The 14,699-nt window shown below is 44.3% G+C and overlaps 1 protein-coding gene across 1 annotated transcript; it reads left to right on the plus strand.

The window, feature by feature from the left end:
* Nucleotides 1-352: 352 nt before the first annotated feature.
* Nucleotides 353-13,085, plus strand: LOC309385241 (E3 ubiquitin-protein ligase TRIM39-like; the record flags this gene model as incomplete). Its single annotated transcript, XM_081939473.1, has 8 exons — nucleotides 353-766; nucleotides 1,220-1,315; nucleotides 1,871-2,101; nucleotides 3,539-3,561; nucleotides 4,700-4,818; nucleotides 5,605-5,637; nucleotides 9,728-10,443; nucleotides 12,486-13,085. 7 exons carry the CDS (start codon nucleotides 353-355, stop codon nucleotides 10,237-10,239), a joined length of 1,428 nt encoding a protein of 475 aa, XP_081795599.1. The 3' UTR covers nucleotides 10,240-10,443; nucleotides 12,486-13,085.
* Between the last annotated feature and the right edge of the window lie 1,614 nt (nucleotides 13,086-14,699).

Consider the following 14,699-nt stretch of genomic DNA (forward strand, 5'->3'; position numbering starts at 1 on the left):
AAACTATTCTCCAAGGCACCTGAGGGTAGAACAAGAAGCAATGGGTGGAAACTAATCAAGGAGAGAAGCAACTTAGAACTGAGGAGAAACTTCCTGACAGTTAGAACAATTAATCAGTGGAACAGAAAATGCCTCCAGAAGTTGTGAATGCCCCAATACTGGAAGTCTTTAAGAAGATGTTGGATAGCCATTTGTCTGAAACGGTATAGGGTTTCCTGCCTAGGCAGGGGGTTGGACTAGAAGACCTCCAAGGTCCTTTCCAACTCTACTATTGTATTGTATTGTATTGATTAGGAGGAAAAGAAGCCAAACTGAACTTTCTCTTTCTTTATCCCGGCCGAGGGAGGTGGCGATGGCGACTGAAGGGTCCTTGCAGGGTTTGTTGGAAGAACTCAATTGCTCCATTTGCCTGGGCTTCTTCCAGGACCCTGTGCTCATCCCGGAGTGCGGCCACAACTTCTGCCGGGGCTGCCTGACCCGCAGTTGGGGGGCGTCGGAATCGGAGGCTTCCTGCCCCCAGTGCAGACAGACCTTTGCGCCCCTCAGCCTCCTCCCCAACAGGCAGCTGGCGCGGGTAGTGGAAGAGGCCAGGCGGTGTGGACGGACTTGGGGCGAGGAAGGAGGGAGCTTCTGCCTGAAGCACCATGAGCCCCTCAAGCTCTTTTGTAGGCACCAGGAGACCCTCATCTGCGTGGTCTGCGACCGATCCAAAGAGCATAGGGGCCACTCGGTGATCCCCGCGGAGGAGGCTTTCAAGGAATACAAGGTAGGAGTCCGCTGGGAGGAAATGCTGCGGAGGGGCATCCAGTGGCAGCCCTCGCCGTCTTTTTCCTGCTTTATCCCACCCCTTATCTCCCTCCCTGCAATTGTTGACATCCCTGGTGTCACTGATCAAAATTCAGGTCCTTGTCAAGTGTCATGTTGGTGTCCTGGTCTCTTGTCATCATCCTTTGCCACCTTCCGATCAGCAAAGTCAATGGGGAAGCCAGATTTGCTTAACAGCTGTGTGACTAACCTAACAATAAATGCATAATAAAAAGTGACATAGTTTTCACCCTTATGATCATTGAAGTATTCCGTGGTCCCATGATCAAAATTTGGACGTTTGTCAACTGTCATGCATTTATGAGGATTGAATATACTGTATCCTCTAACTGGGTCTTCCCTCCGATGTAATTCTTTATGGAAAATAAACTCAAAACTTGCATTTTCTCTTCAGATGAAGGTGGAGGATTGCCTGAAGGCTCAGAAGGAGCAGAAAGAAAAAATAGCTACATACAAAAGAGACACAGAGGAAAAAGTGCAGGAGATGCTTGTAAGTATTGATCCAACAGTGAGGAACTTCTCAGCCAATAGGAAGGAGAACCCCATCTGCCACCTTTAATAATAGGCAGCCTGTGTTTTAGTACAAGTTCTGACTTAAAGGAAATTCAAGATAAAGACGGTGTTAGGGCAGAGAACTTGTTCTTAACCTGAGGACTTAAATGTCACCATTGACTGAATGAGTCACATTTGGGTTAAGTGCACCTGTCCCATGAGTTGTGTTTTATGCTTGCTTAATAAATTAAGGCAAACCATATTTCATCTTGTGGAAAACATTGTGAAGTGAAACATTTTTCTCTCTACTTTTTTGGAATCCCTGATTGCCAAGAAAATTGTCATGAGAGATCATTTAAACTGGAGCCTCTTTTTTCTTTTTAGAAACCTTTCCCCCCTGTGTTTTTTTAATATCAAAAGAGTTTTTTTTCTCCTTCTCCTACCTGGATTCTTCAAGGAATCCGTTTCATTATTATAATAATAAAAATAAAATAATTAAGTAAAATAATTAAAATAAAAGTTTGCCTTTTGCCTTTTCTCTTCCTTGTTCTAGGACCTCATCAAAGAAGAGAAAGAAAATGTAGTGTCTGAATTCAGAGAGCTACAATTCTGGTTAGAAAGACAGGAGAAGCTTCTATTGACTAGAATGGAAGAAACAGAGAAGGAGATTATGGCAAGAAAGGAGAAAGGTTTGGCCAAGCACATGGAGGAACTCTGCTCTCTTGACCAACTCATCCAGGAAATAGAAGAGAAGCTTCAGCAACCAGCCAGCAAACTCTTACAGGTCAGGCAGGAAGTGGAGATCATAGAATCCTAGGGCTGGAAGGGACCTTGGAGGTCTTCTCTGCCCAAGGCAGGAGTCCTTATACCATCCTGAAAACATGGTTGTCCAAACTGTTATTGGAATCCTCCAGTGATGGAGCACCCAGAACTTAGGGAGGGAAGCTGTTCCACTGATAAATACTTGTCACTGTCAGGAAATTCTTCCTTATTTTAGGTTGGATCTCCTTGTGATGAGCTTCCACCCAGTGCCTCTTGTTCTGCCCTTGGGTGCTACGGAGACTAAATTGATGCACTTTTCTCTATGACAGCCATTCAAGTATTGGGAGATAGCTGTAGTGCCTTCCACAGAGTTCTCTTTTTGACTCTTTCCTTTTTTTTCTTTTTCATAAATTTAGTCAAAATTATAATAGTGAAAAGTAGAAATGGAAATAAAGAAAATAGGGAAATGGAGAAGGATAAGAATGGGAAAGGATTAGGATAAAGAAAAAAGGAAAAATGTCTCTGAACTTTTTTTCTGCAGAGTAAAATACAATATAAAATTACAGCCTCAGCTTTTTATTTTTGCATATTTAATCATTAGTCATGTCTATAAAATAGATTAGTTTAATAAGGAAAATCAAGAATTTATTCATTTTTTTATCTCAAGCTACTTCCAAGTAGAAACAATGGGTCATATCTAATTACAGCAGCCAATTTTGTCATTTTTTCTACCTCCATCACTTTTTCCATCCATTCTTCTCTTGTGGAGATTGATATATCTTTCCATGTCTGCATATAGGATTCTGGCTGCACTCGACCAAGTTCAAAATCCTTTTTTCAACTCCTCATTTAGTAATCTTTTTGATTCTTTCCCTGGAAAGGAACTGTCACTAAAGGAACTATTTAGACTTTTCACCACCTGTAATGGCTAATGTTAGGGATACATAATGTAATAAAGAAAAAGCAGGCCATGCGAGAAGCAAGAATTCAAAGTAATGGTCGTTGTCTGTATTCTTCACAATAGGGGATGTGGTGGTGGGGGTTCTTTGTAGGGTCTCCCCCTCCCCTTAATCTCCAGGGCCAGGAGAAACCCAACACTGATGACCTTCTACAAAGTGTTAACCACTTGGATTTCCCAAAGGGCCTTGATTCTGGTAGCATAAATGCAGGGGATTTTTAAAATCCTATTGATGCACTGTTTTGTTTTTCCAATATTGTAATTGTGTTGGATTCAACTGGGGTATATTTTTTCTTAGGCAAAAAAGTAAAAACAATACCTCTCCAAAAGAGGTTGAACAGCTGGGGGGAAAAGAGCAATGGGATTTTTTTCATTGAAAAAATGGAAGTAGTTTATATGTCTGTTAGTGTCTGATTGTCCAGATGTTTCACTCATTTATTTTATGAATGCAAAAATGTAATTTTATGCATAGGAAATGTTTTGCTTTGTTTTATTTTTCAGGACATTGGAAGCGTCTTGAAGAAGTACGTAAATCCACCGTTTTCTTTACAGTCTCTGAGATCAGCAGCTCCTCCAGCAGTTTTCCTATTTTGGAAAGTTCTATTTGTATTTAGTAGTATTTGAATGTAAAGACAATGTACTGTATTTCAGGGCCTTTTAGACATTTCCTCAGATAACTTCAACACAATATAATTAGCAATATTTGATATGGTGAATTTCTATAGTCTGTCACACACTCAGCCAGATGTTTAGATTGCATTTGACCATTTTATCCACCTATTGAGTCCTTCCCAAGAAGAGAAAGATGTTTGATGGTTTTCAAGATATCATTGTAGGATGTAAGTTGTTCCAAATAATGCAACTATCATAAATGCATGCCAGTTTCGAAGCATGTAAAACTGTTGTTCCACTTGGTCTCTATTGATAACCAAGACCTGGATGTCTGAACTATTCCTTCTGTAGTTCACTATAAGATCCTTGGTCTTATTGGTGTTAAGGACCAAATTATTGTGTCCACACCATGAAAGCAATTGCTCCACCTCATCTCGGTAGGCAGACTCATCCCCAGCCCAGTGTACACATTCGGGGGGGGGGGGGGGCAGAGAGAGACGTTCTCTGAGGATGGGCTCCATCATGAGTCCGAAAGCTCAGAAGAAAAAACCTCTGGTGACCAACCCAGACTGGATCCTGTCGTTAGCCAATCCTCAAGCACCATCTGATGGTTTAGAAACCTGCTTCTAATGGCAGGTTGATAAGGGTTACAGGAACTGGGCATGGCTGGTCTAGGGAAGAGAAAAACCAGGTGAGACACAATAGCAATGTTCCAATACTTGAGGGTCTGTCACAAAGAGGAGGGGATCAAGCTGTTTTCCAAAGCACATGAAGGCCAGACAAGGAATAATGGATGGAAACTGATCAAGGAGAGATTCAACCTAGAAATAAGGAGAAATTTTCTGACTCAGGAGAATGAACCACTGCAACAGCTTTCCTTCGGACATTGTGGGAGCTTCAACACTGGAAGCTTTCAAGACGAGACCGGAGTGCTATCTGTCAGAAACGGTGTAGGGTCTCCTGCTTGGGCGGTGTGTGTTTGTGTGTGTTGGACTAGATGACCTACAAGGTGCCTTCCAACTCTGTTATTCTGTTATTCTGTCTTGCCAGGTACCAGGCTAAGGAAACATATGAGAATCCGGAGGATTTACTTCTAGAGCCGAAGTGGACAATCTGGGATTACAGTGATATGACTCCGCTTCTTTCAAGTGCCATGAAAAAATTGAGAGGTAAAAAACAGCTGCCCGGGTTTTATGCTGGATGACATTTGGAGAATCCAAGAGAGATTCTCGGTTGGTGTCACATGGATCAAAGAAGGATCGATTTCAGGATCAGTGGCTCAGTTATGATTGTAAGTTGACACTACCTGTATTCTTTGAATCTCGAATTCATGTGCAGTGAATTCGGGGGAAGCAGAATAAGCTCCCACTTATTCTATGTATAATGTAATATATACAGGTAGTTCTTGATTTACGACCTCAATTGAGCTGAACATTTCTGTTGCTAAGGAAGGCAGTTATTAAGTGAGCAGTGCCCCTTTTTTGCCACAGTTAATTCAGAAAATCACGGTTGTTAGGTGAATCGTGGTTGATAAATGAATCTGGATTCATGCATTGATTTTGCCTGTCAGAAGCTCCCCAGAGAGGTTGAAGGGGACAATCCCAGAACCATCAGATGCTGCAACCATCGTAAATACAAGCTGGTCCCCAGCACATGACTGGGGAGTCTGCAACAGTCGTAAGTGTGAGAACCGGTCATAAATCACTTTTGTCAGTGGCGCTGTAACTTCACTACACAAATAATTGAGAACTACCTGTATACGGAATATATAGTAGAATATATTTACACCCGATGGAATATATATAGCCAACAATGGCATTTTGGCTTGTGGCTTTCCATATTCCTTATTTCCTGATTTGAGTCCAAGGAAAGCAAACCGGGGTATCTGAAGGGAGGCCCTTCTGATGCTCCATTTCCAGTGATGAGATGCTGAATTCCTCCCTTTTCTTCCCCAGAGACTCTGGAAAGTGGACTTCAACTACACGAAGGTAAATATGAGTTGTAGGAATTGGAATTGTTTATTATTTTAAGCTCAGATGCCAGTAACTAAGAGAAAAATCATAGATTAACAAAAAAGAAAAATATAGGATTAGATACTATATAACACTATGATGATCCAGTAAACTTTAATGATTTTATGACTTATGAAGAATTACTTGCCATTTATATGTACATCATGAGCTAATGTAGCGGAGACAAATTCCTTGTGTGGAAATAAAGCTGATGTTCTGTTTTATTCTGTTCTGTTCTATGCATAATCTAGAAAACTGAAGTCAGTCTTGGGGTAGAATGAAATATCTGGACAAATGGAAAAATGTGGCCTGGTATGAAAAGGAATATTAAATTCCTACCAAGCTAATTAAATCCTCTTGATTTTACTGCCTGACTATAAGTTCTTGAGAGACGAGGTCTTTGGGAGCAGATAAATTAGGTCCTTTGGGTCAAAGCACATAGCAAGTGTTAGATTGGGTAATGGATAGGCACACACAGGCTAACGTTAACAACAGCTCTTTATTGAAAACAACAAGTGAGAACAATCCAGCAAAGATTAAGTCTGACAGCAGCCCTTTTATAGGGGTGCCTCAGGGGTCGGTCCTCTCGCCCCTTCTGTTCAACGCATATGTGAAGCCGCTGGAGGAGATCATCCGTGGTTTTGGGGTGGAGTATCATCTGTACGCTGACGATACGCAGCTGTACATTTCCACCCCAGACCACCCCAACGAGGCTGTCGAGGTGATGTCCCGGTGGGGGTCTGGATGGGGGACAACAGACTCAAGCTCAACCCCTCCAAGACTGAGTGGCTGTGGCTACCGGCACCCCGGTTCAGTCAGTTGATTCCATCGCTGACCATAGGGGGCGAGCAATTGCCCCCTGTGGAACGGGCGCGCAATTTGGGCGTCCTCCTAGATGCTCGGCTGTCAATGGATGACCATGTGGCAGCCGTGGCAAGGGGGGCGTTCCACCAGGTTCTCCTGGTGCACCAATTGCGCCCCCTACTGGACCCGGATGCCCTACGCACGGTCACTCATGCACTGGTGACGTCTCGGCTGGACTACTGCAATGCCCTCTACATGGGGCTTCCCTTGGGACGCGCTCGAAGACTGCAGCTAGACCAGAACGCAGCCGCGCGGGCTATTTTTGCGAGTACTAGGTACTCCCACGTAACACCGCTCCTGCGCGAGCTGCACTGGCTGCCTTTGGTCTTTCAGGTGCGTTTCAAGGTGTTAATCACCATCTTTAAAGCGCTCCATGGCTCAGGACCTAGGTACTTGTGGGATCGCATCCTACCACACACTTCCCTGCGACCGATTCGCTCTCACAGGGAGGGGCTCCTCCGGGTGCCGTCCACTAGGCAGTGCCAACGGGCGACACCTAGGAGTAGAGCCTTCTCTGTGATGGGCCCAACCCTCTGGAATGACCTCCCCCCCGATATCAGAACCACCACCGACCTTCTCTCCTTTCGACGAAAACTGAAGACTCACCTGTTCCGTTTAGCCGGCCTGGACCATTTATAACCTCATTATACCTCTTGGCAGATATATTTTAACTGGGTATTTTAATTGGGTATTTTTTAGGATTGTTTATATACTGTTTTTTATCTGCTTTACCTGTACAGTGTTGTATTGCCTCCTCTTCTATGTTTCTATGTTTTTATGTTTCCATGTTTGTAGTCTATTTTATCTATTTCATTTGACTGTACACCGCCCCGAGTCCCTTTGGGGAGAGGGGGCGGTATAAAAATCGAAATAAAAGGTAAAGGTAAAGATAGGGAGCTGTCAGACCCTTTGACCAATAGGATTAAACCTCTGTTCCTGCCGGACCTTGGTGGAAACTACTGCAGTTAGTGCAAGTATCTAACACCCCTCCCCTCTTAGATGGAACAATGCTACTGGTGATGTAGTCACACAGGTAGGTGGGCTTTTGGGTAGCTCTGCCTGACCTGCACAGTTCAGTAGGAGAAGTTTCCTTGGACAGGTCGGACGGTGTGCAGGTAACCACCCATTCTTTGATCTCCAGGATGCCCTACATGTAAAGCCTCTAATACTGCAATGCACAGTTTGGGTGGAACAACAACCCAGTCCCCCCAAAGTAAACAGTTTTAATTTGCACGCCAGCTGGGCGCGGCTACTGCGCATGCGGCAGCTGTCATCTTCTTCTCCTGAGCTCTCAGGGTCTGCAGCCTCACGATGTATGCTTGTGCTCTTCCGCCCGTCTTGTTGCAGAGTCTCAGACAATTTGACGGCTGATTCTGACGTCCTGGCTTCGTCCAAGGCAATCTGCAGAGTGGTTAGATTTAGCGAGTAACCTCCTCTGTAAGTTAATGTCCCGTACGATGCAAATCATGTGGTCCAGAATCAGCTTGTCTAGGTCTCGGAATTTGCAGTACGCTGCAGCCTTGCGGAGTGCCACAACGTACTCGTTAATCGACTCACCCTCCTTCTGATTTCTGATGTTGAATTCATGCCGGCGAACATGCTTTGATGGCTTGGGCGCATAATGAGTCCTAAGCGTCTGCTGGAGCATGGACCAGGCGACTCATTGGAGCGGTGTCAGCTCAGAGAGGTCTTTTGCCGCCTTGAACACTTCCCGGCCACAGTACCCGAGGAACATGTTCTTCTTGCGGCCTTTAGAAAGGCCTATGAGGTTGTTTGCCTCAAGGAAGCAGTCAAATCGTAGCATGTATGAGTCCCAGTGCTTGGTGACTGGGTCATATGGAGTCGGTGGGGCGTGCATGGCCATTTTGTGTTCAGAGGGCGTTTTGAGTTTGCCGCCCAATAATGTCTGCTTGAAGCCACGCTGAGCTCCGGGCCGGATGTACTTGTTGGATTGCTACGTTCCTTGGTTTGCCTAGTTGTCTTCCAATCCCACCTTCATAACCAGTGTTAGATTGGGTAATGGATAGGCACACACAGGCTAACGGTAACAACAGCTCTTTATTGAATACGACAAGTGAGAACAATCCAGTGAAGGTTGAGTCTGACAGCAGCCCTTTTATAGGGAGCTGTCAGACCCTTTGACCAATAGGATTAAACCTCTGTTCCCGCCGGAACAGAGGACGTTGGTGGAAACCACTGAAGTTAGAGCAAGTATCTAACAGCAAGGTTGGAGGACCAAGGTTGCCTCCACATTGAGGTACATCAGACTGAGGTTTCCTGTGCAAGATCCTCCCCTTTTGCACATGCCTGTGATACCCTAATGCTTGTAGAGAAAAGGATGGAGATTCCTCACATTCCATCCTATGTCCCAAGTTCTCTCAGGCGGATTCTTCTGACTCTGCCAGTTGAGAATTGAAACATGGCAGCCTATTGCTCTGCCTGATCCTCTGGATTAATGCTCCAGGTAGAGTCCCTGTTCAACCTTGGCTGTCTCACCAAATTAGTGAAGGCAAAGCCAAACACTCTTCATTCCAAATCCCATTAATCTGCAAGATGGAAGCTAAAGAGATTGTGCATGGAGATTTGTGGGATTCAGTTCCCAGAGTTCTCCATCCAGCATGGTGGAACTGAAGGGCAATCAGCAGAGGGGCGGCCACATGGGAGACTAGAGACTAGGTGAATTGACCAGTGGAGCCTGGGAGATGAAGAGCTGACTGGAGGAGCCAAGAGCAATACAGGTAGTCAGCAGAGCCTGAAAGGTGTGCAGCTTAGTGGCAGTTGAAGGGAAGGCAGATGGACTGGCAGGTGGGGAAGGTAACCTAAGTGAATAGAACGAGAAGGCCAGAGGGGCACTGAACAGGCCGGCAGTTAACAGAGGTTGGGAAAAAGACAGTGGGAGAGTCTGAGTGCTTGGAGAAAAGGAAGCAGAGAGGACCTGGACACTAGCCGTCCCATCAGGGGAATTCTGGGAGTTGAAGTCCACAAGTCTTACAGTTGCCAAAGTTGGAGAACTCTGGACCAGGCAATGCTTAGGCGTTGTTTAAAAAAAACAACGAGTCTTCTAATCCTGGATGGGGTGTTTGGAGGCTGAACTCCATTCACACAAGAGGCCTTAGGGTTAAGCTCTTGGGGGTGAAGACACAAACTAGGCCTCAAGCTGAAGCTCTTGTTTTTTCCTCCTTCCTTCCCTTCCCTCTTACAGTGAATGTAACTCTGGATCCAGAAACAGCCCATTCTGGCCTTGATGTCTGCAATGATCAAAAAAGTGTCACAGGAGTTAAGCCAGTTAAAGGAAAATATGCTGCCTCAGATCAGAACAGATCTGTATATAATCCTTATGTCCTTGGCTGTCAAATGTTCTCAACAGGGAGACATTTCTGGGAAATTTTTGTAGGAGATAGAGAAGAATGGGCTGTAGGCGTTGCCAGCCAGCCACTGAACGTAACAGATGTTGATGAGCAGATCAGGCGGTGGGAAATTGTGAAATGGGTAGGAAATTACATGGCTGCCTCTCCATCAGTATGCTTTGACCTGGTCCTGACTGAAGAGCCCACGAGGATCCGCGTCTCTCTCAACTGTGAAGGGGCACAAGTGAGCTTCTTTGATGCCAGCACAGCAGCTCTGCTCTATACATTCTCGGACGCTTCCTTGATTGGAGAGACTCTTCAGCCCTATTTCTATTTTTACAAAACCGCCTACGTGACAGTCCCCTAAAAAATGGGAACTTCATAGGCAAAACTTTGGAAAAATCCCTATTTGTTAAGCGGTGATCTCTGAAAGCCCTTAAAGCAGAGTTTCCTCAGCTTTTTGCTACTTCAGCTTCCTTTATTCTTCTATGCCACCCTGATCAGTCAATCAGTCTATAAAGGAATAACCTGATCATCGTTTCTATTTGTCTGGATAAAAAATAACAACAAGGTGTCCTAGGGACTTCCGGTTCCGGCTGCAGTTCGCGACGGGCATGCCTTGCTCGCCCCGCGCGCTCCTGGTGGGCTCCCCCTTGATCGGGGGGGGGGCACAGGAAGCCTCATAGGGGCTCCTGCCGAGGGGGCAGCTTAGCAGGGGACCCCCTGTGTTGGCGGCAGCCGGGGGGGCTCCCCGCATCGCCCTAGGCATCGGGAGGCAAAAGGGGAGGCGCTTCATCTTCGCATTGAGGCAGCTGGGCAAAACTGACAATTTGAAGGATGCAGTTACAATGCGGTGAGATGGAGATTCCCCCCGTTCCCTTTTATGACTGAAAGAAAAACAAAAAGACTGTCAGCTCTTTAGAAAAAACTTTCAACCCATTCCTGGGAAGTGTGACTGGAGGGAGGGGGATTTTCCCCACCCCTTGGATAAGCGGCTTTAAACTGCTCTCTGCCCCCAGAGGAGGAGGAGGGGGGAGCTCTGGAATGAAGTCACGCTCATAGCAAACAGCAAATTTATTTTACTGCAATTGTGAAAATGAGGTGATGATCTGTTTCTTTTTGAAAACTTTGAAAACTTTTGTTTTGTTGCCTTCTGATCCTGGAGCTGGCAAGGCAAGATGGCACACTTCCGTTGTCTTCATGTACTTTGAACTCCACCCACAGAAACTGCTGGCATTTTGTCTTTGTCTCCGTGACACTCAGATATATCTCTTGTTATACTTTATCCTGGGCTTGGAACAATGGACTTTATTGCCTGGACTTTGAATTGAGAAAAGGTCTCTATTTGTCTTGACTCCCTGCCTCGTGATCTCTCTTGGCTATCCACCTTTACAACTGTTTCTTCTCTGTACTGACACAGTCACTTCTGAGCTCTTCTTACTACAATGCCACCCAAAAGACTACCACCAGGGAAACCGGGTTTTGCTGGCTCTGCCCCAGCATCTTCAACAGCCCCAGTGGACAACAGACACTAACATCTTTGTTCCAGCCTAAGCCTCCGGAGGTGGACTTTCAACAGAAGTTTCAACAACTCTTAAAGGGGCAGGAGGACTTGAAAAACCAATTGAAAGAAATGAACGAACAGCTCAGAGAGAACCAAAACCGAACAATTCAAAATTCACAGAGACTGGAACTTTTGGAGGCGGGGAAGGCTGAGATGAGGGGGTGAAGGGGGTCCAGAGAGGAAACCAAGAACTTGAGAACCATCAGATAAAAATGGAATTTGAAAGGATGTCTTTTTTCCTTAGATTTCAAAATGTAATTGAGGCTGATGATGAAGACCTGAGGGATATTATGACAAATTTACTGGCTGAATATATAAAAAAAGACAGACAACAGTTGGGGTGGGATATTGACCTGGTCTATAGAGTAAACTCAACATATGCCAGAACACATAACGTTCCAAGGGAGGTCCACATTAAATTTATCAGAAAGACTACAAGAGATGAGATTCTTAGTGCACAAAGGGGGCAAGCATTAAAATACAAGGATAGAGAAATAGCCATTCTGAAACAAATCCCAAAGAAAGTTAGAGATAAAAGAAAAAATTATTCGCTTCTAGCGAATAAATTATACCAGAAAGGGGTGTGGTTCAGATGGCTTATGCCAGAAGGTATGATAATATTCTGGGAGGACACGAAAGTTAGAATCAACACAACTATGGAGGCTGAGGCCTTCATGGAAAAAAACAAAGTCCTCCTAGATAAACCTGATGACACTACACGGGACATACAGGACACGGGAGGTGCCGGAACCCTGCTGGAGGGGGGAGAAGAGGCAACATCGAGAAAACTCAGATCACAAAAATGAACTAGAAAATCTGTTTGATATAAAATGATTGAAATTATTTGAAGATAAAAGGTTATATGCTGACAAAATACTATTAAGTAGCAACAATTTAATGTATTAATAAATGAAAATTATGAGAATGGGGGGAGGGCCATTTCCTGCAAAATGTAACTGTCAAAATTTGTAACTTTACTCACCATCCCTTTTCCTGATTATTTTTCTTAAAACCAATAAAAATTTTGTTTTGTTTTTTTTAAAAAAAAGGTGTCCTAGGAACTTTATAGGCTTTAACATCGTGTGTTCAGGTCTTTCAGCATTAAAGGTACCTTAGAGCTAAGCCTGTCAATCATGGTTTTATATGTCTGTCACAGCTCTCCATCCCATTTATGGATCATGCTTGTTTGTTTAACGTTAGCAGCAATCAATGATTGTGTACGTGCCCATAACTCAGGATATTCTGTAATCTTCCCCTTCTTTTTTTCTTTCCTTCCTCCTTTTGACACATAATTATCATACATCAATAAACCATTTTAGGGCTTCAGCAAATATTATACTCAATATAAGCTTTATAGCCTCACAGGATTGTTGTTTTTAAACAAATTCTAGTATTTCTTCTGTCTTTTTATGGTTATGCTTTTTATGTTAACTTCAACAGTGGGACTACTGATTGTAATTTTATAGGTGTCTCATGGATTGTAGTTTCTTCTTTTGCAATTTTATGCCAATAAATGTATTCCGTGCAATATACATAGAAACAGAAAATGCACAGAAAACAGAAAGAAATAAAACATACCCTCTGTTACCAAGATAGACAATGTGAGTGCTATGTGCCCTAAATGTGTCACCTGGCTCAAGCCAAAAGTAAAAAAGAATTGTTAATATAATAGAATACATTATTAAATAAATACATTATTTGAGAATAACAGTTTTTCCTTCTTGCTTTAAGCCACTCTGCCTTTTATTGAATAACTAAAAGTAACTTGAGTAAAAGAAGAAGCCAATCTAGAGTGGTGGTGAAGAAATCAAGCTAAAAGCCAGGAGTTCTAACCCTGCTTAGGTACAAGGCCAGTTGGGTGTCCTTGGACCCTTCACTCTAACTCAGCCCTAGGAAGCGGGCAATGGAAATCCACTCCTGAATCTTTACCAAGAAAACAGCAGGGAGATTCCTCCAGGTAGCCAACAGGGGACGACAATCTGAGGCAACCCAAAACTGGCTTTGATATTGAGATGGGCATTATATCCAGATTGATCTAGTGGTTAAGGCACCAGGTTAGGAAGAGGAAGACTCTGAGTTCAAGTCCTGTCTTAGCCATGAAAGCCAGTTGGTAACTGAGTCAGTCATTCTCTCTCAGTCCAACCCACCTCAAAAGGTTGTTGGGAAAATATTTAGGAGGAAGATATGTTGGATAGGTTTGTCACCTTGAGCTATTTGTAAAAATAATAAAAGCAGGATACACATAATAAATAATAAGGGGAGGGAAACTTAACTCTGATATGGTGACTTTGAATGCTAACGGCAGATCTCTGGAACACCTCAAAGCATCTCAACAACTGAAGATTGAGGAGTTTCTGTTGGCAAAGGAGCAAATGAGGAATCCTAAGGAACTTACCTAATACAGGTAGTCCTGGACTTACAATTGAGCCCCAAATTTCTGCTACCAAGCGAGACAGCTGTTAAGTGAGCTTTGCCCCATTTTAACTGAATCATGGTGGAAGGAGGGAATGAAGAGGAGGAAGTTTTGGCAGGAAAGAGGAGGAGAGCAGGGGATAGAGAAAGAGGGGTAGGTGAGTGTTTGGGGGGGAGAAGGGAAGTGGGGCGTCCTGGCTCACCTGACCTCCACCCCACCGTGAGGGGAGGGGAAAGTGACGCATGAAGATAGGTTGAGGAAAGGGGGAGAAAAGAGTGAGGGAAAATGGAGAAAGGTGTGCAGGGGAAAGGAGGAGGAAGAGGAGAGAAAGGGAGGCAAGCAGGAGAATCAAGGAAGGAGCAGAGGCAGTGGCAGGAAAGACCAGCAAGAGCAGCAGGAGAGACAGAGGAGAAAGAGGAAGAAAGGCTGACTGGCCGTCTGACCACCACCCAACCGTGTGATCCGCCTGCTAAGTGATGGTTGCTAAGTGAATCTGACTTCGCCGTTGACTTTGCTTGGCAGAAGATCACAAAGGGTGACACATGACTCAGGGACCCTGCAACTGTCATAAATACGAGCCAATTGCCAAGCGACTGAATTTTAATCAAGTCATCATGAGGATGCTGCAATGGTCATAAGTGTGAAACACTGTCATAAGACACTTTTTATTGTCTATATACATTAAGACATGTTAAAATGCTTATTATTTGACTTCACAGATACCAAATTGAGAGCCACTGATATAGCCCAACAGACTCTCTAAAGGGATGGGGATTACAGCCAGGGTGTCCCAAGGCAGGTCAACAAAGTCAAGATGGCAGCCAGCCCCGCCTTTTCCCCATATGTAAAT

The sequence above is a fragment of the Natrix helvetica genome, assembly GCF_964273705.1.
Source record: "Natrix helvetica genome assembly, chromosome: 1".
In the NCBI taxonomy this organism is placed as follows: Eukaryota; Metazoa; Chordata; class Lepidosauria; order Squamata; family Natricidae; genus Natrix; species Natrix helvetica.